Below are 27,553 nucleotides of genomic sequence, written 5' to 3'. Positions count from 1 at the left end.
TCCATTCTCTCTACTTTTTAGCCCTATACTCAGTCCTCCATTTACTGTAATCTGGAGTCAAAGGCACACCAGAAATAAAGCAGAAGACATGGAGCTCAGATTTTAAAGACAATCTTTGCCAGGTTAAGAGTACAATCATCAAGGTAAGAGTTTCTTTTAACAGACTGAGAGGCAATTCAATTTACTTGGGAAATAAAGACTTATTTTCTTCAATTTATCTTTTAAAGAAAGGAAATGCATTTGAAATTGGACTTTCTCAAATGCCTTTTAAAGATGACTGCTGTCAAATAACACGAATTCTTGTGATCCCTTGACATTCTTATCAGCATGGCACAGATACACAATTGGCCCTCGCCAACTTCCTAAAATGTTCAAGATCTGACTATATTCTGCATTATAACACTATAGATCACCTCAGCATGAAAATTTTGCCACTTATCCATTAAAAATGTATGAAACAAGTTCCCTCCCAAATTTGAGTTGAAGAACATCTTGCTTTCTAAACACAACTAAGACTTTAAAACAAATATAGCTTCCACAACACAAATAATGAAAGACTCTTGAGTCCTTGATTTAATTTTTTTTTTTTTTTTTCCTTTTAAGGCCGCACCTTGTAGCACATGGAGGTTCCCGGGCCAGAGATTGAATTGGAGCTGCAGCTTTGGCCTAAGCCACAACCATGGCAGCACTGGGTCTGAGCTGCAGCAATGCCAGATCCTTAACCTATTGAACAAAGCCCAGGATGGAACCTACATCCTCACAGAGACAACATTGGGTCCTTAACCCACTCAGCCACAAGGAAAATTCCCTCCTTGATTTAATCTTGCTGAGTCATTATTTGAGCTTGAAATTCCTCTCACTAAATACTCATAAACTAGTATTCATATGATTCTATTCCACTTTTGGATAGACCCAAACCTTGGAATGAAAGCAGTTTCTTAGAGTGAGCCAAATCCATATTTCTTGTAATCTCTAGTCCTCTAGATCAGTCTCAAACAAACAAACAAACAAACAAAAAACAGTCAGTGAAAAAAGGCAAAAACAAATAAATACCTCTGGTGGTTCTTTTTTTTTTTTTTTTTTTTTTTTTTGTCTTTTCTCTTTTTTTGTCTTTTTAGGGCTGCACCTGTGGCATATGGAGGTTTCCAGGCTAGGGGTCTAATCAGAGCTGTTTGCTGCTGGCCTACACCACAGCCACAGCCACAGCAACGCAGGATCAGAACCGTGTCTGCAACCTACACCACAGCTCACGGCAACACCAGATCCTTAACCCACTGAGTGAGGCCAGGGATCAAACCCACAACCTCATGGTTCCTAGTTGGATTTGTTTCCACTGAGCCACGATGGGAACTCCCACAAATTTCTCTTTAATGGTGAAATTTTGTCAAGTACTTGAAAACAAGTCCCTTCTATAAATATCTTCTTTTTTCCTTTATCCTAAAATATTTGAGTCCAGGACAAAGGAGAAATTCTTCCACTCAGAAGTGACTTGGGGACTACATCCTCAGCCTTTATTTCATGAATCTGCTAGTAACACATCAATCTCTACACAGACTGGCATCCTTATGACATTTACTCTGTGTACATGGTTAGAATATTGGAAATTTAGCCCTTAAAAGTATTTTTCCTATTAAAGTATAGTTGATTTACAATGTTCTGCCAATTTCTGCTGTGCCGCAGGGTGACCCAGTCACACACACACACACACACACACACATATATATATATACTCTCTTGTTCTGATTTTGTCTTCCATCATATTCTATCCCAAGAGATTGGATATAGTTCCCTGTGCTGTATAGTAGGACTTCATTGTCCATCCATTCTAAATGTAATAGTCTGCATCTACTAACCTTTTCTTCCTGCTAAACCTATACCTAAATTTTAACGGAAAGCCATGAATTGAATTTTTGTGCCTGGATTAACTCCTTTGATTAATAAGTTAAGCTTTTACCTGCCATCATTAACTGAATCTGTATTTATTTCTTTCTATAGAAATGAATATATGAAGAACAAATATAAGAAATAATTAATTTGGAGTTCCCATCATGGCTCAGCAGTTAACGAACCCAACTAGCATCCATGAGGACATGGGTTCGATCCCTGGCCTCGCTCAGTGGGTTGAGGATCAGGCGTTGCTGTGAGCTGTGGTGTAAGTCACAGACGTGGCTCAGATCCCGTGTTGCGGTGGCTCTGGCATAGGCTGGCTGCTACATCTCCAATTGGACCTCTAGCCTGGGAACCTCCATATGCCACAGGTGTGGCCCTAAAGAGACAAAAGACATAAATAAATAAATAAATAAATAAATAGAGCTACTTCTTTTTGTTTAGTAATAGATAAATATACAATATGGTTTAAAGAAGCATTAATACATTTTCATCATTTATTCCTTCCAGACTCTGAAGAAGTAGAGTTCATTCTCATCTCAAGATTATTTCTCAGACCTTAGTAAAATATAACACAATGCAAATGAACTATTTCTTAGGTTCAGATGTCCTTTCCAGAACATATGCAATCATTGCAAATAAAATGCCTGGGATTCAAAACAACTTTGTGACCAAAATTTCTTAGACCTCTTTGTGACTGGTTTGTCAAAACTACACTTCAGGGATAAATTCTTGCCATTATCTTTCTTATCTTCCCTCTTTACTGAGTTCGCTGGCCCCTATCAGACACAAAGCCTTGTCATCTATAAATGCTTAAGAATTAAAACAGATTATACAATTCTTAGTTTGAACTTGGCAGGCACAGAGACAGTATTTCCATAATTTTTTTTCCTGGAAATCTCTTGAAAGTATCAAGTAAATGAAGAAATAAAATTATAAACTCTATTTCTAGAAAAACAAGGAGAGGGTTAAAAATCTAGGCCCCCCCAAATAAGTAAAAGTGTTTCCAAAAGCTATAGAAATATAACAAAAAAGGGAATTCACAGAGGAAAGCAAAGTGCACATATAGCAAAGGAAAACATGATTTTGTAAAGACAGGAACCTGCCTTAAGTTGCAAATTTTGCTATTTGGGATTTCTATTACATGCAGTATAATAGAATCCTAAATAATTCAGAATGTGTTATCATAAGTGAGGTATTAGGAATTCCCATCGTGGTACAGAGGAAACGAATCTGACTAGGAACCATGAGGTTACAGGTTTGACCCCTGGCCTCACTCAGTGGGTTAGGAATCTGGTGTTTCTGTGAGCTGTGGAAAAGGTCACAGATGTGGCTCAGATGTGGCATGGCTGTGGCTGTGGCATGGGCCAGTGGCTAAAGCTCAGATTAGACCCCTAGCCTGGGAACCTCCATATGCCATGGTTATGGCTATAAAAAAACCAAAAAAAAAAAAAAAAGTGAGGTGTTCCAGGAATAAAACCTAAATTATGGATGTGGCTGAATGGAATTAACATGCAGAATATACTCAGACTAGGATATTGTAGCCTGGAGAACTAACGAGTCTTGTTATTCAAGTGACATTAGAGAAATACCACCTTGAAAAGAAAACCATGTCCAAACTGATGCTGAAAAGTTGGATGACATTTGGGAAAAGTATACTCTTATCAAGTATAGAAAAGAAAAAATCATAATGTTGACATAGCATGAATCCTCCTTGCCCTTTTTAACACTTAAAAAGAGAGATGAACTCAGACAAGAAATAGCCAAACTGCAAGAAGAAATGGAAGGAAAAATACCAATTTTGTGAGGGAGACATCCTGTGCCTGCAGCTGTTATATACGGCTAATTGAGAGTCTTATAATTTAGAAATTGCAGGATTGGGGGGAAAAAAAAAACAAACTCTAAATATCCTGTCCTTCAAACTGAGGTGATGATAAAATGGCAGACTTAGCAGAAAATAAAATTGAAGATAGTATGAGAAAAAGAATGTATGTATGTGTATGACTGGGTCACTGTGCTGTACAGCAGAAATTGACACAACACTGTAAATAAACTGTACCCCAGTTTAAAAAAAAATGATGCTCTAAAGACAAGGACAGTGAGCCTTCCAACAAAGACGGGATTTAGGCCTTGCCTTCCTCCCAAACCCATGGTTTCAAATGACCTTAAGGCAGTGGTCAATAAATTAAGAGGAAGAGCCTGGTCACAGGGTAGGTCAAGGTATATAACTTATTCTTTGACCATGTTACTTTCACATGGCATTGGATTAAAGCAAATACACTAGAAGCCTACTAGTTTGGAGACAATTATTTTGCTGACTTTGAAGGCAAGTGACACTAGTGAATGATGACTCAACTGTAAAGCAATCCAAGGATCCCTAAATCAGTATCAGCAGAAAGTGGGTTGTGAAAAGCGTGCAGCCCCCACACACGTATACTCTCCACACTGAACTCAGAATTGAAATGAGAACAATGCCCTAGGAAGTACAGCTCTGAGAACAGCACAGGGCCCATGACAGAGGATAGCTCAGTGGGCAGAGCCTGATCTCACCAACACGTTCCCTCATTTGCACATTCTCTATTCTTGTCCAGTAGGATTTGATAATTACTGGACCACAGAATCACCCAAACAGCCTTAAGCTGCTTATCTATTTGACTTATTTTCAATGAGAAAAAGGGAGTTTCCCTCATGGCTCAGCGGTAACAAAGCCGGTTAGTATCCATGAGGATGTGGGTTTGACCCCAGGCCTCACTCAGGGGGTTAAGGAACCAGCATTGCCATGAGTTGTGGTATAGGTCGCAGATGAGGCTTGGCTCTGGCATTGTTGTGGCTGTGGTGCAGGCTGGCAGCTGTAGCTCCTATTCGACCCCTAGCCTGGGAACTTCACATGCCACAGATGTGGCCATTAAAAAAAAAAAAAAAAAAGAGAAAAAAAAACTTTTTCTTTACCACTCAGGTGGTTTTCCTTTTAATGCAGCTGAAATTCATGCTAATTAATATGAAATATGTTAATATGAAAATATACAAACCTTTTTAAATTTGGAAGGAAATTATCAGATATACAAATATACTTCCACATTCCTAAACAAATGCTGAGTCCCCATAAAGGTCACAGAGTGAAATATGTTTTTAGTTGTACCATAATGACAATAAATGTTATGTATACATAACATGACAAGAGAACAATGCATAATGTGACTAAGTTAAGGTCAAATATATCTCCCATATCAGAAAAAGAAAATTACTTAATCAGAGTCCTTTTAAAAATAAATCCCAATTCTATTATGAAAAAAGTGAGGCACCTAGAGTGAAATTATTCACAGAGGTTAAAAGTGAGAATAGAAAATAAATAAAGCAATAGATGTGATATTAATATCCAACAAATTTGATTCAGGACAAAAATTGTTCAACTATAAAAGATGAGAACTTTATAATCTAAAAAGAGCAATTCACAGCTACCACATAACAGTCATAACACGTTTATGTCCCAGACTCACAGAGGATCAGTTCATCAATTATACGATATAGCTACTGGTATACTCAGTGGAAAACCCATAGCTTCAAATATGTATATTAATAAATAGGAAAGAATCAAAATTAATTAAGCATACAATTCAAGAAGTTAAAGGCTAAAAAGAAATCAAACTTCAAAGAATCAGAAGTGAATTAATAGAAAAACAAATTTAATGACTTAGAAAACAAAGGTGGTATTAACCTTAAAAAACCCAACTGTGTGTTCTTAAAAAAAAAAAAGCTGAAGCAGAAGATAATTTCATCTAATAAAAGAAGTTAAAATATAAATAAATGCACATAATAGATGATGAGAAAAGAAATGTTATACAGAAATAATTTCAGAAAGCTCTTTAAATACTGATAGGAAATTATGATCAAAATATTTTACTAAGTGAATACCCAAGGTACAGTATAGTTTATATGATATGCAACATGAGGATAATAAAATGGGGTGAAACCTATATATACAGATTTGTTTATATTTTCTTGGATTTACTATTTAAATACCCTAACCACATCAGTTGTCTGTGGTAAGTAGAGTTGGTGAGCTGGGGACAGTGGTGGGGAAAGAGTTCACACTTTAATATTTTGAAGTTTAAACCATGTGAATACCCTGCTTAATGAAGAAATTTCTTTATCTGACTGAAGTGGCTCAGATTGTCAGTAAGGCAAGGCTTCAATCCCTGGCCTGGTGCAGTGGGTTAAAGGATCTGGTGTTGCAGCAGTTGTGGCATGGGTCGCACCTGTGGCTTGAATTCTATCCCTGGCCTGAGAACTTCCATATGCCGTGGCCATTAAAATTTAAAAAAACAAATAAATTTCTTCTTTTAAAAAGAAAAAATGTTGAAAAGCAAAATTAAAGCACAAAAGTTTCAATGTTGTATCTTAAAAGGTTGCATTTCTTCATCAAAGGATAGTTTCCATGTAACACAATTTAAAGCATCAGGGAAGACACTTGGGAGCAGATCTTAGTTAGGATGTGCCTGGTGTGAAGCCACTGGTTAGGGGATATGCACCACATAAAATTTCCACCCTATGACTAGATGTCTCCATGTTTAATGGTTTTGCTCTTATGCTATTTTCTCTAAGGTCTTTCTTTTCAGTATAATAGCAATAGTTATGTCAATATGTTTTTTAATAATAGTTAAAAAGGCATCACTTTTCAACAAAGTATTTGTATAACTATGATTAGCATCAAATGCTAGAGATTATCCACAAGACTAGCCAATCACAGCTCACTTTTGAGATTTTTAAAAAGGTTGCAGTGAAATACACCAAAATGTTTAGAGGACATGGCCAAGATGGCAGAGTAGGAAGACCCTGAGCTCACCTCCTACTAGGTGTACACCCAAGTTACAATTTACAGAGCAACTGTTGATAAGAAAAACTTTTCTACAACTAAAGATATAAAGAAGGAACCACAACAAGATGGATAGGAGGGGTAGAACACAGAACAGTTAAGACCATATCCTCAGCAACCCACAAATAGGAAGATAATTCATTACAGTTGCAGAGATTCTTCCCAAGCAGTAAGGGGTCCAAGCCAAACATTAGACTCCCTAGCCCAGGAGTCCTATACCAAGAAGGCAAGCTCCCAGAAGTTTTGAAAGCCAGCAGGGCTTACTTTGGGGAGAACCAGAGAGCAGTGGGAAATAGAGACTCCACTCTTAAAGGACACACAAAATCTCACATGTTCTGGGACCCAGGGCAGAAGCAGTAATTTGAAAGGAGCTTAGATCAGACCCACCTGTTGATCTTGGAGAGCCACTTCAAGAGACAGGAGCAATTAGAATTCACCATGGGGACATAGACACTGGTGGTAGCCATTCTGGGGAGTTCATTTTACCACAAGGACACTGGTGTTAAAAAATGTCATTTTTGAATCTTCCCTCTAGCTTATTAGCACCAGGACCCAGACCCACTAATTAGCCTGTTGGCACCAGTACTGGGATGCTTCATGCCAAGCAACAAACTGGACAGGGACATAGCACCTCCCCACACACTCCTCTAACCAGCAGTAGGTTGCCTTGAGATTCCCTGAGCCTACAGCCACCCTGGAATATGGGAATATGGCTCTGTCTACCAGAATGGCCAGGACCCAACCAAACACACACCAGTGGGCCAGCACTAGCCCAGGGATCCCCAGGGCACTTCAGTCAGAGACCCTGAATCCCAGCTCCACCCACCAGTGGGCAGGCACCAGCCTCAGGACTCTCTGCACTCCAGCCCTGTATGTCAGTTGACTGACATACCAACTCTGGGATCCCAGAGCCCTGTAGCCAGAAATACAGGACCTAGATCCACCCATCACTGAAGTAGATCTAGCCTGGGGACACTCTGGGCCTTGGCCCTGTCCACCAACCGGTCAACACCAGCTCCTGGATCCCTGGCCCTGCAGCCAGAACCTCCAGGACCTAGATCTACCCACCAGAGAGCTGGTGCTAGCCCTGGGACAAGTCTTACCCCCCAGTGGATAGATACTAGCCCCAGGATCACTGTAACACTACAACCTGCCTTGTCAGGACACAGTCTACCCACCAGGAGGTTAGCTCTAGCTCTGAAGCTCCTAGGCCCTGCAGCTGGGGACCCCAGTACCCACAAGCTGACACTAGATCTAGGAACCCTGGAACCACAATCACCCACTGCAAAACGTGGCTAAACCCACAAGTGAGACAGCACTACCCCTGAGACAACCCTGGTCTCTATAGCCAGCCACCCCATGACCCAGTCCCACCAACAAGTGACTGGCAGCCTTTGTACAAGGCAGCTTCTTGCAAACAACCAGACTGGGGGCCAGCCATGCCTACAAGACCACCTACAGTAGTCAGCCAACTGCAAAAGAAGTTCTCACAAAGTCAGCATAGGGGGGCACCCCTGGAACATATAGCTCTGGTGACCAGAGAGGAGTGTGCTGCTGGGAAGCACAGGATGTTTCAACAAAAGGTTATTTGTCCAAGGTTGGAAAATGTAACCAACCTACCAGATATTTAGAACCCAAAACAGCAAATTAGGCAAAATGAGGTAGCAAAAGAACATGTTCCCAAAACATTAGAGATGGACGTAATTGAAATAGAGAGAGCATTCCATTTGAAAGCAGCAGAATATTCATTTTTTTCATGTGCACATGGAACATTCTTCAGGATATATCACATGCTAGGCCACAAAACAAGCCTTGGTAAATTTAGGAAAGTTGAAATCATATCATACATCTTTTCCAACTACAACACAAAGAGACTAGAAATCAACTACAAGAAGAAAATTGCAACAAACCACAAACACACAGAGGCTAAACAATATATTACTAAGCAACAAATGGATTACTGAAGAAATCAAAGAGGAAATTAAAAAAAACCTGAATACAAATGAAAACAAAAACACAATTCCAAATCTATGGGACATCTGGGGTTAATAGATGCAAACTATTACATTTGGAGTGGATAAGCAATGAGATCCTGCTATATAGCACAGGGAACTGTATCCAGTCACTTGTGATGGAACATGATGGAGGATAATGTGTATATGTATGTGTATATATACATATATATATATATATATGACTGGGTCACTTTGCTATATAGTAGGAATTGGCAGAACACTGTAAATGAACTATAATGGAAAAATAAAAATCACAAAATAAAAAAAAAAACTATGGAACTTAAGAAAAACTATTCTAAGAGGGAAGTTTACAAATATGCAAGCCTGTTTCCTCAAGAAACAAAAATCTCAAATAAACAACATAACCTTACACTTAAAGGAAATAGAAAAGAACAAACCAAAACTGAACTTAGTAGAAAGAAAGAAATCATAAAAATCAGAACAGAAGTAAATGAAATAGAGACTAAAATAAATAGAAAAGTTGAATGAAATTAAGAGCCAGATCCTTGAAAAAAATGAACAAAATTGATAAACCTTTAGCTAGAGTCACTAAGAAAAAAACAGAGGGCTCAAGTCAATAAGATCAAAATGAAATAAGAGAAGTTATGATTACTACAGAAAAATAAAGACTCATAAGAGATCACTATAAACAATTACATACCATTGGAGTTCCCGTCGTGGCTCAGTGGTTAACTAATCCAACTAGGAACCATGAGGTTGCAGGTTCAATCCCTGGCCTTGCTCAGTGGGTTAAGGATCCCGCATTGTTGTGAGCTGTGGTATAGGTCAAAGATGCGGCTCAGATCCCACGTTGCTTTGGCTCTGGGGTAGGCCAGTGGCTACAGCTCCGATTAGACCCCTAGCCTGGGAACTTCCATATGCCATGGGTGCGGCCCTAGAAAATGCAAAAAAAAAAAATAAACAAACAATTACATTCCAATAAAATGAACAACCTAGAAGAACTGGACAAATTTTTAAAACATACAATCTCCCAAGATTGAACCAGGAAAAAAAAGAAAATATAAATGGTCCAATTACCAGTAATGAAATTGAATCAGTAATAATAATAATTTAAAAAGAACTTCCCGACAAACAAAAGAACAGGACCAGACAGCTTCAAAAGTGAATTCTACCAAATATATTCCCCAAAGAAATGTACCCTTCTGAACTCATTCTAGGAGGATACCCTAGAGGATACCCTGATACCAAAACCAGACACATACAAAAGATTTAAAATCCAATACCGCTGATGAATGTATATGCAAAAATCCTCAAACAAAATACTAGCAACCAAATTCACTAATACACTAAAAAGATTACACACCACGATCAAGTGGGATACATGAATGGATGCACATCTGCAAATAAATCAGTGTGATACACCACATGAACAAATTAGAAAATAAAAATAATAGGGTTATCTAGATGCAGAAAAAGCTTTAGACAAAGTTTAACATCCATTCATGATAAAAAGTTCTCAACAAAGTGGGTATAGAGGGAATATACCTCAAAATAATAAATGCCATATATGATAAGCCCACAGCTAACATCATACTCGACAGTTAAATGCTGAATGTGTTTCTTCTAAGGTCAGGAACAAAGCAAGGATGCTGATTCTTGCTACTTTTATTCAACATGATTTTGGAAATCCTAGTCACAGCAGAGAAGAAAAAGAAATAAAAGGAATCCAATTTGGAAAAAAGGAAGTAATAACGGCACTGTTTGCAGGTAACATGAATCTATACATAGAAAATCCTAAAGACACCACCAAAAAGCTACTAGAGTTTATCAATGAATTGGGTAAAACTGCAGGATAAGAATTAATATGCTGAAACCTGTTTCATTTCTATACACTAACAACAAATTATCAGAAAGAAAAATGAAGATTTCCCATTGTGGCTCAGAGATGTAAGGACCCCGACATTGTTTCTGTGAGGATTCAGGTTCTAGCAGTGGGTTAAGGATTCAGCATTATTGTAAGCTACAGTGTAAGTGGCAGATGTGGCTCAGATCTGCTGTTGCCAAGGCAGTGGCATGGACATAGCTGCAGCTGTGATTTGATCCCTAGCCTGGGGACTTCCATATGCTGCAGGTGAAGCCATTAAAAAAGAGAGAGAAAGAATTAAGGAAACAATTTCATTCACTATCACATTGAAAAGAATAAAATGCCTAGGAAAAAACCCACCTTAGGAGGCAAAAGACCTGTACTTCTAAAACTATAAGATGCAGATGAGAAGAACTGAAGATGACACAGAAAGAAAGATACACTGTGCTCTCGAATTGGAAGATTCAGTATTGTTAAAATGGCAATACTATCCAAGGCAATCTACAGATTCAGGGCAATCCCTATCAAATTACCAATGGTATTTTTCATAGAACTAGAGAAAATAGTTTTAAAATCTGCATAGGTGCAACTGACAAGGGCTTAATCTCTAGAATATATGAGCAACTTATACAACTCAACAGCAAAAAAACCAATCAATCAATGGAAAAATGGGCAAAAGACCTGAATAGACATTTCTCCAAAGAAGATACACAGATGGCCAACAAACACATGAAAAAATGCTCAACATCGCTGATTATAAGAGAAATGCAAATCAAAACTACCATGAGATACCACCTCACACCAGTCAGAATGGCCATCATTAATAAATCCACAAATAACAAGTGCTGGAGGGGCTGTGGAGAAAAGGGAACCCTCCTGCACTGCTGGTGGGAATGTAAACTGGTACAGCCACTATGGAGAACAGTTTGGAGATACCTTAGAAATCTATACATAGAACTTCCATATGACCCTGCAATCCCACTCTTGGGCATCTATCCGGACAAAGCTCTACTTAAAAGAGACACATGCACCCACATGTTCATTGCAGCACTATTCACAATAGCCAGGACATGGAAACAACCCAAATGTCCATCGACAGAGGATTGGATTCGGAAGAGGTGGTATATATACACAATGGAATACTACTCAGCCATAAAAAAGGATGACATAATGCCATTTGCAGCAACATGGATGGAACTAGAGACTCTCATCCTCTCATCCTGAGTGAAATGAGCCAGAAAGACAAAGACAAATACCATATAATATCACTTATAACTGGAATCTAATATCCAGCACAAATGAACATCTCCTCAGAAGAGAAAATCATGGACTTGGAGAAGAGACTTGTGGTTGCCTGATGGGAGGGGGAGGGAGTGGGAGGGATCGGGAGCTTGGGCTTATCAGACACAACCTAGAATAGATTTACAAGGAGATCCCGCTGAATAGCATTGAGAACTATGTCTAGATACTCATGTTGCAACAGAAGAAATGGTGGGGGAAAAACTGTAATTGTAATGTATACATGTAAGGATAACCTGACCCCCTTGCTGTACAGTGGGAAAATAAAAAAATAAAATAAAATAAAATAAAAAATAAAAAATAAAAATAAAATAAAAATAAAAATAAAATCTGCATAGGAACATAAAACTCTGAATAGACAAAACAATCTTGAGAAAGAAGAACAAAGCTGGAGGAATCATGTTTCCTGACTTCAGATGATACTACAAAGCTATAGTAATCAAAACAGCATGGTGCTGGCATAAAAACAGACATATAGATCAAAGGAACAGAATAGAGAGCCCAGATATAAACCCACACACCTATGGTCAATTAATTTATGACAAAGGATGTAGGACTATATGATGAAGAAAAGACAGTCTCTTCAACAAGTGGTGCTGGGAAAACTGGACAGCTACATGTAAAAGAAAGTAGAATGCAATTTCCTAACACATTGATTGAAATTCTTACCTGAGCAGGTAATTTTGGCTTCGTCATAGTGATCACAACTAAGTCCACCCCACTGCCAATTCTTGCAGTCCCAAAGAGAAGTTTCATTTCCATTACAGCTGCTTACAAACAGCCATGTGTTTGTTGCCTTGGTTTTGGAATAAACTTGATATGATGTTTTGAGTGCAGATCCACATCCCAGCTGCCTGCAAACCACATCAGCTTCTTTCAGTCCCCAGCTTCTATCACACACTTTTCCTACCAGTTTCTGAATTTCCACCTCCACTGTCCCAGCACAGTGGCTGCCTCCACCTTTAAGTCTCAGTTCCAGATCTGATCCATCTGCAAAATAAACATACACTTAGGCCATAGATACATGTGGAATTTAGCTCCCAGAGGGTATTTTTAAAAACTTGCTCCTTCCCAGAAGCTGAAACACTGGAGATTCTGGCTTTCCCATCTCCTGGGTTTTTGAAGAGCCAGTATAGAACATGAATTTGGTTAGAAATAGGGTTATAGTTTCAAGAGTTAAGAAAAAAAAATTGTCAATGGCTAAAAACCATAAGCAAATTAGATATAAAGAAAAGACCTATAACATTTTGTCTTTTTGGAGCTTCAGGTAGAATTAGAATTTGAAATGTGGTACCTCATAGCACTTGGGACATTTATTATAGAAAACAGTCAGACAACCCTCCAAACTACTCAAATGAAGAATATGTTAAAGATTTGTCACAACTGTAAAAGAATTCCCAACAAAGAAAATATTAGATACAATTTTTCTCCTATCTCATATCCATTCCTAATCCTGAAGAACACAGGTCCTTCCGGTGTTTTGTTTTCACTTACCAGAACATGTCACACCAGCATCTTCATTATGATTGCAATAATGCTTTCCCCATTCATGGTGTCTACACTGCCAGAGAGCAGACTCGTGTCCATGGCAAGAAACACTGTCAAGCCAAATGTGTCCAGTTCCCTCACTGGCGTTAACTCGACCAATGGCAGTGACAGCAGTTGGACATCCCAGTTGCTTACATGCCACAGCGGCATCATCACTATCCCAGCCATCATCACAGATTGTTCCCCATTCTCCTTGGAATTTCACTTCCAATCTTCCTGAACATTCAGTGACTCCATCTACCACTCTCAGTTTCAGGTCTGCTCCATCTGTAAGAGGGACACAAAACAAGTCATTGACAAGGAAACAAGAATAAGGGCAAACTGAAGAGCTGTACCTGAGAGGAGTGAGTGAAAAGGGGAAGATATATAAGTAGAGACAGAGACAACAGTAATATACTACCACTGAAAATCGTTTAGGATGGAAGGAGAAGTGGATCAGGCAAGTAGATAGGACTTTTCAGAATGGAAAGCACGCATTGTAGGAAGAGTTCCTAACAAAACATCCAGGGACTGAAATTTATCTAGAGGTTTGCTTATTGGACCAATTTTGTTGGAATTGTTTGGTTTTTTGTTGAAATTGTTTGGTTCTTTTTTCCCTGTTAAATATATATTTGCATCTGTCTAGGTGGTATCCATGCCCTCCAGTTTGCCTCAATACTCAACACTCACTTTTGCCTCCGGCTGCGTTACCTACCAGGACTACCTGGTTTATATTACATTCCTGACCCCTTTCTGACTACTTCCGTAGTTTAAAAGCAAAGCAAAGAGAAAAGGGACCTCCCCATCATTATTTTCATTTTCCCCCAATCAATATTCCTCAAAGAACAGAACTTGATTCTGAGTAATATGTTGTAATCAGTAAATTGCTTTTTTCCCCTGGCATTTTTAGTTTTTGTTATGCTGTCTATTATGCTGTCTATTATGATTCTGCAGCATGTATAAAACACACTGAGAAGAAACATGCTGATTGGGGGCCTAGAAATTTTTTTTTTTAGAAAGATAAATATTTAATTTGGGATACACATTACAATAGACATATTTAATTTGGGATACACATTATAAGAGACATGTGGTTTCAGGTAAATGAATAATCCAGACTAGTGTCACAGGACATCAGAGAAGGGCAGAAATCACTACAAAGAAGTGATCAACAATATCTTGATGATGTAGAAAAGTCAAGGAATCTGGGTAACATATACATGAACAAAAAAAGATGGAGATTAATAATGCCATTTGCAGTAACATGGATGGAACTAGAGACTCTCATACTTTGTGAAGTCAGTCAGAAAGAGAAGGACAAATACCATATGATAGCACTTATATCTGGAATCTAACATACTGCACAAATAAAACTTTCCACAGAAAATAAACTCATGAACTTGGAGAACAGACTTGTGGTTGCCAAGAGGGAGGGGAAGGGAGTGGGGTGGACTGGGAATCTGGGGTTAATAGATGTGAACTGTTGCCTTTGGAATGGAGCAGCAATGAGATCCTGCTGCATAGCTCTGGGAACTATGTCTAGTCACTTGTGATGGAGCCTGATGGAGGATAATGTGAGAAAAAGAATGTATATATGAATGTGTGACTGGGTCACTTTGCTGTACAGTAGAAAATTGACAGAACACTGTAAACCAGTCATAACAGAAAAAATAAAAATCATTAAAAAAAAAAGAGGGAGATGGAGAGTAATACTTTGGTAGAGTTAGGGCCGGGAACTGCATGAGCAGAGACATGGAGAAATGTAAATGATGTGCATGTATTTGATAACGGATAATATTATTCCTGGATTTGTCAAGTTCCTCCAATATGCTTGAATTAGGATTTTAGTTAGGGGTACCTAGAAATTTTTGATAGGTTAAGGAATACGGAAGGTGTTTTTTTCTACCCCAAGTCCCATTCCCTTCCTTCAGCTAACACATTCTGTCTTTTCTGTAGGAATCACTTTCTTTGTGGTTCAAAGTATAGATAGTCATATTGTTCAACAAGGAAAAAAAAAAAAAGCCAATTCAAGAAATAAAAAAAGAACCAGAACCCTGATGACATTGGTGAAGTGCTGAATCCAATCACACATGAAGCCAATTGTAATCTCCTGGATTTCCCAGTATTCTGAATTAGAATTCCCTTATTTTAAATTTAGTTTGAACTAAAGTTCCTTCATTTGAAAAAAAAAAAAAAAAAGACACTGGGTGAATTCAGGGACAGTTTTGCTCTAGGGATAGTTTCCTAAAGACTCCCTGGAGTTCAAGACTTACTAGGTCTTCTTCAAACTAGGAGCTCAAGTGAAAAAAGGAGAGTGACATCCTGGAGCAGACAAAGCCATGTCCCTGTCCCATAATCAAGCATAGAACATGAAAGTCTCTAGACAAGACACAGTGCCTCCTTACAACATAAATATAATTATAAGAGGAAACCAAGTTTTAAAAGCATTCAATTATGTGAATTTGAACTAATAGTTTAGGAAAGGGTGGGTCAATGTGATTAAAGAGAAGGGCTTTGTAGGTAAGGAATGATAAAAGGGATGGTTTGCCTCTAAAACATCCAGAGAACAAAATTTTCTAGTTAAGCTTTCTTTTTTTTTTTTCTTTTTCTTTCTTTCTTTCTTTGAGGGCTGAGGGAATGGGCTATTCTCTGAACATTTCCTTCTAACCTCATGACTTGGACCTAAATGTCACTGCTCATCCTTCCTCCCTATCCTATTTATCTTAATTTCAGTTAAGGTAAAAAACTGCACAGGTACTAGAATTTCGACCTGAAATTAGATAATAATAAGATGATAAAAGAAGCAATCATCATTATGTTTTTAACAGTTTGAGCTTTTAAGACTTTTACTCCCCTTTTTTTGCCCTCTCATGGAGAACAGAACAAACCCAGGTCAGTCCTTACTTAAGCAAATCACTCCAGCATCCTCAGCATGATCACAATTGTGCTTTCCCCATCCTTCATGTTTGCAGTTCCAGAGAGCTGACTCATTTCCATTGCATACAAGATCATCAAACCAGATTGGTCCAGAACCTTCTCCAAAATTAGCTGAACCAGAGAAACTGACAGCACTTCCACATTCAAGTTGTTTACAAACCACAGAAGCATGATTTATGTTGAAGTTATCATCACACACTGTTCCCCACCGTCCTTGAAATTTGACTTCTATTCTTCCTAAGCACCGGTTTCCTCCATTCACCAGCCTCATCTCTAAATCAGATCCATCTAGAGTAGAGAAAAGACGAGAATTTAGAAGTTGTATTTATTCAGAAGTGAGTTTAGAAACTAAAAATCAAAAAAAAAAAAAAAAGAAAGAAAGTAAAATTCCTCTGGTCACTTTTGATGCTGTCCTTAAAAATGATGCTTCATTTTGGATGCAGCCTAAGTTCACATATTGGAGAATTTTAATCTTTTGACTCTAATTAATGGTTAAGACTTTCATCTATGTATATTTACCCCCCCCCAAAATTTATAGATTAAAATTTACATTGTGTTTTGTTTTGTTTCCTTCCAATACTAAGATATAGTAAAAACTTTTATGTAGGAATGGATAAATCAGACTCAAAGTATTCATTTGTAGAAAAAAAAATTGTTCATACAACAAAGTAGTAAAAATGGCAAACCAGTCATTTGTTGAATGGTTAATTTTTTAATTTTAATCTTTCTTACTACAAACAGTTTAGTGCATGAATAATTGTCTGAAGTTGAATTTGGAAGTTAAAAGACAGGAAAAAAGTAAAAATATATAAGTATGCATAATAGTTTGCAAAAGTACCCTATGGTATAAAAAACATTAAAAATTGAGGAAAAATTAGTCAAAACACTCCATGTCTTAGCAGTTTCTGAATCAAAGTTTTCCCCCCTCCCAAAAGTACCTGCTACAATTTTTAGCAAAGAACAGCTTTTTAATAAAGAAAATTTTCTCTATACACTATCCCTAGGTGTTCTATGAGGACTAAAATATCTGAGAAAAAGATATTTGGAATGAAATTTTGGGACACCTAAAAAATAGAAACACTTTGTGGTTAAAAAAAAAAAACACTAAGAAGCTCTTTTTTGAAAAAGTAATTAGATTTTAAAAGCTCTGAAATCCAAAGACCTCCACTTAACAAGATTTTTATTATGGCTGATTGGTAATAATAATAAGAGCTCACAATCAAAATATGCATTCCCTGTTCCAAATGTGTTACATATGCTATCTTCTTTAGTCTTTACAACATTAAGCATTATATGTTATTACCATAATCCCTACTTCACAGATAAGCAAACTGAGGTTAAATAACACAGAATCAAACACCTAGAAAACAGTAGAGACAGAATGTGAGGAAAAAAATCTGTCTCCAACATCTCTCTTTTTTATTATTACGCATGTGATAAGAATAGAATTTACCAAGAGAAGGATAGATGTTCTGAGGCTTGAGCTTTAATTGGGGTGGAGAATCTCAGAAATTCAGATTCTGAAAACTCATGAAACTAGTTAAGTCCTTGAGAGGCTATGGATCCCTTTCTATTATTATGCAGTTGAGCCTCAGGGGTATAAACTTCAAAAATCAAGTTTGTTTAACTCATCCTTATATAAAGGATCCTTATGTAAAAGTATGAAAAAAAAAACACAAAAATTAAAAATACTATACTGATGTCTTAACTTAAACAGTCAACTCTATAGACAGCAACAATTATAGTAAGAGTCTGGCAAGGTTTATTATTATTTTTAACTTTGCTCTAGGTGGTCGATGTAGAGGTTAGAGTTGTTATTTCTTAACTTTCTCAGCAAAATGAATAACAATAAAAGACAAGAAGAAGAGGAAGAAGGAGGAGGAGAATGGAGAAAGAGAAAGAGGAAGAAAGAGAAATGAGTTGTCTAGGTAATGAGAAGCAGTGACCCATGAGGAAACTAAGGTTAATTTTTAACACCTATTACATACCAGACAGTGTACCAGTAACTCTACATTTATTATATCACTGAGTGCTCAGAAAGTGAATTTCAAAGGATTGAACAGCTTACTTAAAACAATAGTATTAATGAGCAGCTGAGCTGGAATTCACTTCAGCATTTTTCTAGATACCAGCCTGTGCTGCCCACATTGCACCACAATGCCTGGGTAGAGATTAGTACTTTCTAACACCAGTCCTATGGAGGAGATGGTCTGTAATAGAAAGGTGGGAGGTAAGAGGGCTGCATAAAGGTCAATGACATGAGCAAAGAGAAATGGGAAGCCAAGGAATCTGAACTGGGTCAGAAACATGACTCTGGGATTTGTCAGCAGAAAGGTCTAACATATAACTTCCTGAGTTATTGTAAGGGCATATGAGGTGAAACTTATGAAATGTTTTATAAATTAAAACGACCATGTAAATGAAATGAATAGCACTGTTAAACAGAAAAAAGCAATTCTACTTTGCAAAACATTCTTCCTCCAACAACAACAAAAAAGGATCAGTGCTAAGAATATTTATTTCTTGATTTGGTAAGTTGATCATCAGTTAAAGGGCAAAAAGTTCATGATTCATAGGCCAGTGCATGAAAGCAGTGCTTTATTGGGAAAGGGGACAAGGAATTAACTTAGACATTATGATATTTTCATGTAGAAGTAGAAGGTAGAATGACCTAATATAAAATTGAAGCTAGTCACTTGCTCATTTATTATAGCATTCAGAATCTCTTCTGAATTTTTTTTTTTTAATATGGGCTTTGTCATGTGTAAAATACCAGAAGTGGTCTTTTAGTAATGGATTGGGTAATTTTATACATGGACGAGATGACTTATAGAAAACTGGTTCCTTTTTGTTTTTAACTCATCTATACATTTTTTCCCACAAAGCATTTCATGTATAGGCTTGACTTATTTGTGTATGTCTTACCTGAGCAGGTTACTCCAGCATCCTGTTGGTGAGTACAGTTATGCTTTCCCCATCCATCATGTTTGCAGTCCCAGAGAGCTGACTCATTCCCTCGACAAGAAACATGATCCATCCAAATGCGTCCAGAACCTGCACTAAAATTAGCCCATCCAGTGGCTTTGATAGCAGTTGGACATCCCAGCTGCCTACAAACAACAGAGACCACATCCATGTCCCAGCCATTATTACACACAGTTCCCCACTCCTCCTGCACTTTCACCTCCACTCTTCCAGAGCACTTGTTTTCACCACCCGTTAGCCTCAGCTCCTTGTCTTTTCCTCCTGTAACAATAGGTAAATGCAGCAATTGGTCAAGATTCAAAGAGCAAGTAGAGAATTATTATTCTTTAGATTACTTATTTATTTTTCAAAGCCAGATTTGAGAAATGTTTCTGGACCCATCCGTGGTACAATGGGAGAATGTTATTTCATAGGAGTTCAAAAACAAACAGCAATATCACAGGTTTCAAATTAAGCAGTGACATAGAACCAATAAAGCTAAATAATCCCATACTATGATACCTTTATTTTATGGCTGATATTCTTTATAAGGTCAATTTATATAATCTCTTGGATGGTTTAATGTAAAAATGAGATTTTATGGCATTTTATAGAGATGAACTATGTATGTTTCTCCAAAATCCTAAGATCAGTAGAGGCTGATGGTGAGACTAAAAAGAACAGTTATGAGGAATTTAGTACCTATTTCACACATATATGCAAAATACCATGAATGTATTTCACCATGTATGCAAAACTACTAATTGCTAGTTGAACTCTAATTGAAATTTATCTACTCAAATGGAAATTGATATGGATATATTTTTCTATTATCTTCCACCATAAAATAATTCTATCTCTTGCTATACAACAGAAATTGCCACAACATTGTAAATCAATTATACTTAAAAAAAAAAATCTCATCTCCACCTCTCTCTGAACTGTCTCTGCTACAGCCTTGTGATTATTTTAGCTAATATAGGAACTGGCGATTTCACTGATATATATCTGGCTTCCCTGAATACAATTTTAGACAAATTTTGGCACTTGAATTTTTAGTGTTACTAAAAATTCCTTCATCCCAACAATTCTGAGGTTTCTCCTCCTCTATATTATTCCCTATTTTTTAGTTAGATATTATTTCAAATCTTAAGTAAAATCCATTTTTCCTGTGAAGGTTATTTTATTTTTTTGAAAACCATGCTAACGTTTTATTTGTTTGGGGGGAGAGAGCCACATGGTTCTGTACCTATTTGGGGTTTTTAATATCTGATCCTTTGAAACCATGAAGCATGTTTTTAGATGCTATCTAGACTTCAGGAGAATTATTTGCTTTTCAGTGTTTCTTGTCACAGTGGGCTAGGTTACAAGTAAATTTGTCAAAGTACTCACCAAGAGAACTAGTGACCAAGCAGGCACTGAGAACAGCGACTACAGCAAAAGTGAAGGAACTTAAATGGGCAGAACATCTTCTAAAGTCTGCGAAAAGAAGAGAGAGGGCAAACATACAGTCTTAACCAAAGGAGGTTTTGGAGGAGAGATGGTTCCAAAGGTTTGAGATTAACAAAGGTCAAAACAAGACAGAAAACCCTTCCTAACTTTTTTTTTCTTTTTATGGCAACATCTGAAGTTCCTAGGACTGTGGTCAAATCAGAGCTCCAGGTGCCAGTCTACACCACAGCCATGGCAATGTGGGATCTTAGCCACAGCTTGCAGCGACACCAGATCCTTAACCCACTCACTGAATGAGGCCAGAGATTGAACCCACATCCTCACAGAGACAATGCAGGGTCTTTAACCACCAAGCCACAATGGAAATTCCAGGAAACACTTCCTTCTAAATGGCAAGTCAGGCAGGAAAAATTCACACCAGGATCATATAACCTCAGTGAAGTAGCTTTGAAAATACTCATGTTTATAGGCATCCTAGGGGTGAGAAATTAGAAGAAAGTTGGAGAAGGGAAAAGAATTGCAAGAGCAGGGCTTAAAACCTGGAAAACCAAAAAGACATTGATGAAACTACGAAGTGAGTAGCTCTCCCTTCAGCCACAGAGTCATAGTCAACCACTGGCATTCTCATCTCCAAGCCTACCTGATCCACATTGTTAGATGGAAAGTTCCATGAGGGAATGAATTACATCTATCATGTTCACCAGTTTCACCAGTACCTGGCACAGTGGCCTGCTAAATAGTAGTTGAACAATACATTGGAGGAAAAAGCGACAAAATTTATATTTGAGAACCTCCAATATAGGACCTTGTCTCCAAATATAGCAAACGCTCCATCACTCTCATTTCTCCTTCTTACTCTAAACCAACAGTAACTTAAAAGTAAAAATGCTATGGTAGGAGTTCCCGTCGTGGCGCAGTGGTTAACGAATCCTACTAGGAACCATGAGATTGTGGGTTCGATCCCCGGCCTCGCTCAGTGGGTTAAAGATCCGGCATTGCCGTGAGCTGTGGTGTGGGTCGCAGACGCGGCTTCGGATCCCGCGTTGCTGTGGCTCTGAAGGCAAAAAGACAAAAAAAATGCTATGGCAGTCACTCCTCTGAGATAGGTCACTGAACTGTGCATTTATAATCCATGCTTTCATGTGAAATGTTATACTTCAGCTTAAATGCTAGAGGGGAAAAAAGTAAGAATGTTAAATGAGTTTAACGCATCGATGTAAATCATAAATTAGACTTTGACACTCAGAGGTGTTAGTCTAAATGTCCTCTAGGTCATCAACTTTCAATCAATATTCATTCCTTCATGTTCTATCTTTTCTAACAACTACTAGTTTCATACTCAACACAATTTAGTTAATTTTCATCCCTTACTTAATTTCACCTCAGCAATTTTACAAAACTGATGCCAAATCTAATCCTTCTTCTAGTCACGTCTTCAATTTTGATTCTATGGAAGATAAAAGTTCCCCTTATAAGCTTATTGCCTTTTCCCTGTTACTTCTTCTCCAGATGCCAATCACTATTAAATCAGATTGATTGACTGTCGGAATATTGCTACACTCTATTAAAAGGTAAATATAGAATAAATGAGAAGATTTTACCTGCAGATCCAGAGTTTTCATGTAGCACCATTCTGAGTTTGTCCATTCCAAGGTTTTATGCCATTTAAATCTTCTTGTATTATTCCCTAGAAATGTTCTCCTGAAGAAGAGAACCACTAAGAATTCTAAAAATCATTTCACTTCCACAAAAATACAGAAAGGCTTCATAATGGAGGTGGAGTCAACCAGAAAAGGGAAGTAATCAAAAGAGTAAGCTTCCCTTTCACACCCATGTTTTCTTCCATATGGGACATGAAACAACCAAAGAAATTGAGAAATTGAGAAACACTCCCTAAAGATTTGTAAAAATTTAAGGGGGAAATATTGACTTATATACTGTTGTTGAATTGAATATTTTAAATTTCTGCACTTTGTTTTGAACTAATTACATTAGGAATAAAAAAATCACAATAGTTACACAGTTATGTCAAAAAACTAAAGTAAAATAGGCAAACATAATTAAATTATCAATGCTTGATTGTTATAACCCCTTTTAATATTAATTCTATAATCAAATATGTCTAACAAATAACTTGTGCAGATTGTCTGTAGAAAGCACTTGTATTTCTTTTTTTTATTTTATTAAAGTATAGTTGATTTACAATGTGTCAACTTCTGCTGTATAGCAGTGTCTCTAATAGGATGAAGAGCAGTGGTAAAATTAGCTATGACCATTATAAATTCTACAAATGGTAAAATAAAAATTTACAAGCCAAGACTTGATTTTAACTCTACATAAGTCAAATTCAAATAAGAAAAACACTTGTAATAGCAATAATGAACATAGGTTCAAAGCATGGTGTGAAAAAATGAAAAAGTGGTCATACCAACTAGGAGACAGGAACAAACAGTCAAAAAACTCTTTTCCATAAGAAGATGCCTAAATTATGACTAGGACCTTGCTAAAAGGAAAAAATAGGAAAGGATTTAAGGCCTAAGAAACAAACAAACAAACAAAATTGAAACAAAAAGCCATAAAGACTAATCTCACTTTTAAAAGCTGAAATTATTCATCACCACAGGAAATGTTAATGGAAGTTTTTCAAGCAGAAGAAAAATGGTATTAGGTAGAAATATGGTCTAATTCAAGGAATGCAGAGCATCAGAAATGGTAACCACATAGGTAAATATGTGATTTTTATCATTGTTTAAGTATTTTTAAAGATAATTGATTGTTTAAACAAGAATAATAGCTATGTAATGTGGAGTTTATAACATGTAAAAGAAAAATTGTGAAAATAATAACACAGGGTAAGAAGATAAGTAGAAGAATATTTTTGTAAAGTTTATGTACTTTATGTAAAGTGGTCAAAGGTAGACTATAAACCTAAAACATCCACTAAGAAGAAAACAAGGAGTTAAAGCCAATAAACCAAAAGACAAAAAAGAATCATAAAAATATAAAGTAGATAAAAAGAACTCATAAAAATCCAAAAGAAGCTATAAGAGAAAGGAAAATGAGCAAAGAATAAATTGGACAAGTAGAAAACAATGAGCAAGATAATAGATTTGGACCCAAATATATATAAATCACATTAAATGTAAATAGTCTGAGTACACCCAATTTAAAGGCAGGAATTGGCAGACTGAATTTAAAAAATGTCAACTGTGTGCCAAAATCTAAACAAAACATAAACAAATAAAATCTATATAAAAAAGATAATATATCATGACCAAGCAGTGTTTATCCCAGAACATAATGTTACTTTAACATTCAAAAGTCATTTTATATAACTCATTACATTAAGATGCTTAAACAGAAAAAGAATTCAATCAACTTGATAAAGGTAAAAAAGGCTTTCACAAAATGTAACATCAATTCCCAATAATAACTCTCAGTGAACTAGGTAATAAAGGGCACCTGTGAAAAATCTATAGTTAAATCATACTTAATGCTGAAAGACTGAATGCTTTCTCCTTAAGATCGGAAGACCAAAATGTCCACTTTAATCAGTTCTATTCAGCATGGTACTGGAGCTATTATCCAGTACAATTGGGCAAGAGAAAAAATAAAAAGCATCTGTATTGAAAAGGAAGTAAAACAATCTTTATTTGCAGAGGACACGATCATCTGTGAAGGACATCTAATAGAATCTACAAAAAAAAAAAAAACCTACTACAGTTAATAACTGAGTTTAGCAAGGTTGCAGGATACCTGATCAATACACAAAAATCAAGCAACAACAACAACAACAAAACAACAACACAAAAGACAAAAAAAAAAAAAAAAAAAATTAGGAGTTCCCGTCGTGGCGCAGTGGTTAACGAATCCGACTAGGAACCATGAGGTTGCAGGTTCGGTCCCTGCCCTTGCTCAGTGGGTTAATGATCCGGCGTTGCCGTGAGCTGTGGTGTAGTTTGCAGACGCGGCTCAGATCCCGCGTTGCTGTGGCTCTGGCGTAGGCTGGTGGCTACGGCTCCGATTCAACCGCTAGCCTGGGAACCTCCATATGCCGCGGGAGCAGCCCAAGAAATAGCAACAACAACAACAACAAAACAACAACACAAAAGACAAAAAAAAAAAAAAATCAAGCAACCAAAAGTCAGAAATTAAAATTGAAAAAATAAATTCCTTTTGTAATAGTATCAAAATTATACAAAACATTTAGGAATAAATCCAACCAAAAATGCAAAGTCCTGTTCCACCTGAAATCACACAATATTCCTGAAAGAAATTAAAGACTTAAATAATTGAAGAGATACATTTTGTTCTTGGGTTAGAAAACACTGTTACTGGAGTTCCCATCATGGCTCAGTGGGTTAAGAACCTGATGTGGTCTCTGTGAGGATGCGGGTTCCCTGGCCTCACTCAATGGGTTTAGGATCTGATGTTGCTGCAAACTGTGGCGTAAGTTGCAGATACAGTTTGAATCTAGTGTTGTGGCTGTGGTTATGGCATAGGCCAGCAGCACCAACTCCAATTCTACCCCTAGCCTGGGAACTTCCATATGCCACAGGCGCAGCCATAAAAAGAAAAAAAAGGCATTATTAAGATGTCAATGCTTTGCAATTTGATTTCTAAATTCAATGTAACCACCATCAATAGCCTAGTGGACATTTTTCATAGAAATTGGAAAACTGACCTTAAATTTTGTTTGGAAATACAAACTGTCTAGAACAGCCAAAACAAAAATTTTTGGGGCTGTGCCTATGGCATGTAGAGGTTCCTGGACCAGGGATAGTAGCCATGCCACAGCAGCAACCCAAGCTACTGCAGTGACAATGCTGGATCCTTAACCCATTGCACCACAGGAGAACTCCTAGCCAAAATAAATTTAAAAGTGATGAACAAGTTGGAGGAGTCATACTAGCCTATTTCAAGGTTTTTTTTTATAAGGCTGCCATAACAAAGTATTGCATTAGCATAATCAACACATATATAGATGACTAATATTTCACAAAGTATGCAATATTTTCAAAAAAATGGCACTGAACAATTGACTATCCATGTGCAGTAAGATGAATTTCAATCCTTATACCATATACAAAAATTAATTCAAAGTAAATCATAGACAAAAATATAAAACCTAAAATTACACAATTTTAAAAGAAAACAGGAGAAAATCTTCATGAGCTTAGGTTAGGCAAAGAATTTCCAGATACGATACCAAAAGCATGAGTCATAAAACAGCAATTTGATAAATGGAACATCTTGATGAAAATTCCAAAATCTTCCTTTTTAAAAGTCACAAAAGAAATGTTTAAAAATTAGAAAAAAAAAAAGAATTAAAGACAAGCCACAAACTGGAAGAAAGTATTTGCCAATCATGTATCTGATAAAGGACTTGATTTCAAAATTTACAAAAAAAAATTCTCAGTCATAGGAAAGCAAACATATTTTTATTTTTATTTATTTCCTTTTTAATTTTTTTATTTCCCCAATACATTATTTTTTTCTACTGTACAGCATGGTGACCCAGTTATGCATACATGTATACATTCTTTTTTTCACATTATCATGCTCCATCATAAGTGACTAGACGTAGTTCCCAGTGCTACACAGCAGGATCTCATTGCTAATCCACTCCAAAGGCAATAGTTTGCATCTATTAACCCCAAGCTCCCAATCCTTCCCACTCCCTCCCCCTCTCCCTTGGCAACCACAAATCTATTCTGCAAGTCCATGATTTTCTTTTCTGTGGAAAGGTTCATTTGTGCCTTATATTAGATTGAAGATATAAGTGATATCATATGGTATTTGTCTCTGTCTTCACTCAGTATGAGAATCTCTAGTTTCATCCATGATGCTGCACATAGCATCATTTCATTCTTTTTTATGGAGGTGTAGTATTCCATTGTGTATATAAAGCACATCTTCTTAATCCAATCATCTGTTGATGGACATTTGGGTTGTTTCCATGTCTTGGCTATCATGGGTTTTTGGGGTTTTTTTGTTTGTTTGTTTGTTTTGTTTTGTTTGCCTTTTCTAGGGCCACTCCTGTAGCATATGGAGATTCCCAGGCTAGGGGTCTAATCGGAGCTGTAGCCACCAGCCTACACCAGAGCCACAGCAACAAGAGATCCGAGCTGTGTCTGTAACCTACACCACAGCTCATGGCAATGCCAGATCCTTAACCACTGATCAAGGTCAGGGATCAAACCTGAAACCTCATGGTTCCTAGTTGGATTCGTTAACTACTGCACCACGATGGGAACTCTGGCTATTGTGAATAGTTCTGCAAGGAACATGCAGGATGCAGGTGCATGTGTCTTCTTTAAGGAAAGTTTTGCCTGGATATATGCCCAAGAGTGGGATTACTGGGTCATATGGTAGTTCTACATAGAGTTTTCTAAGGTACTTCCATACTGATCTCCATAATGGTTGTACCAGCTTACATTCCCACCAACAGTGCAGGAGGGTTCCCTTTTCTCCACACTCCCTCCAGCATTTGTTATTTGTGAACTTATTATTGATGGCCATTCTGACTGGTGTGAGGTAGTATCTCATGGTAGTTTTGATTTGCATTTCTCTAATAATCAGTGATGTTGAGCATTTTTTCATGTGTTTGTTGACCATCTGTATATCTTCTTTGGAGAAATGTCTATTTAGGTCTTTTGCCCATTTTTCAATTGGGTTGTTGGTGTTTTTGCTGTTGAGTTGTATAAATTATTTATATATTTTAGAGATTAAGCCCTTGTTAGTTGCATCATTTGAAACTATTTTCTCCCATTC

General features: G+C 37.1%; 1 protein-coding gene across 5 annotated transcripts in view; it reads right to left on the bottom strand.

Moving 5' to 3' along the window:
* The window catches only part of CD163 (CD163 molecule), a 34,298-nt gene extending 11,760 nt beyond the window's left edge, over positions 1-22,538 (bottom strand). For 2 of the 5 annotated variants that reach the window (XM_021091121.1, XM_021091120.1), the window contains exons 1-6: positions 22,381-22,538; positions 20,720-20,806; positions 19,289-19,609; positions 16,331-16,651; positions 13,394-13,714; positions 12,569-12,889 (exon numbers count right to left, since the gene is read on the bottom strand). In XM_021091121.1, the coding sequence (XP_020946780.1) occupies positions 12,569-12,889; positions 13,394-13,714; positions 16,331-16,651; positions 19,289-19,609; positions 20,720-20,806; positions 22,381-22,426 (1,417 nt within the window). In that variant the 5' untranslated portion in view covers positions 22,427-22,538. 5 annotated transcript variants of the gene reach the window in all.

The sequence above is a fragment of the Sus scrofa genome, chromosome 5 (genome assembly GCF_000003025.6).
Source record: "Sus scrofa isolate TJ Tabasco breed Duroc chromosome 5, Sscrofa11.1, whole genome shotgun sequence".
In the NCBI taxonomy this organism is placed as follows: domain Eukaryota; kingdom Metazoa; phylum Chordata; class Mammalia; order Artiodactyla; family Suidae; genus Sus; species Sus scrofa.
Note: the sequence above shows the minus strand (reverse complement) of the source record. Positions and strands in the feature narration are given on the sequence as shown.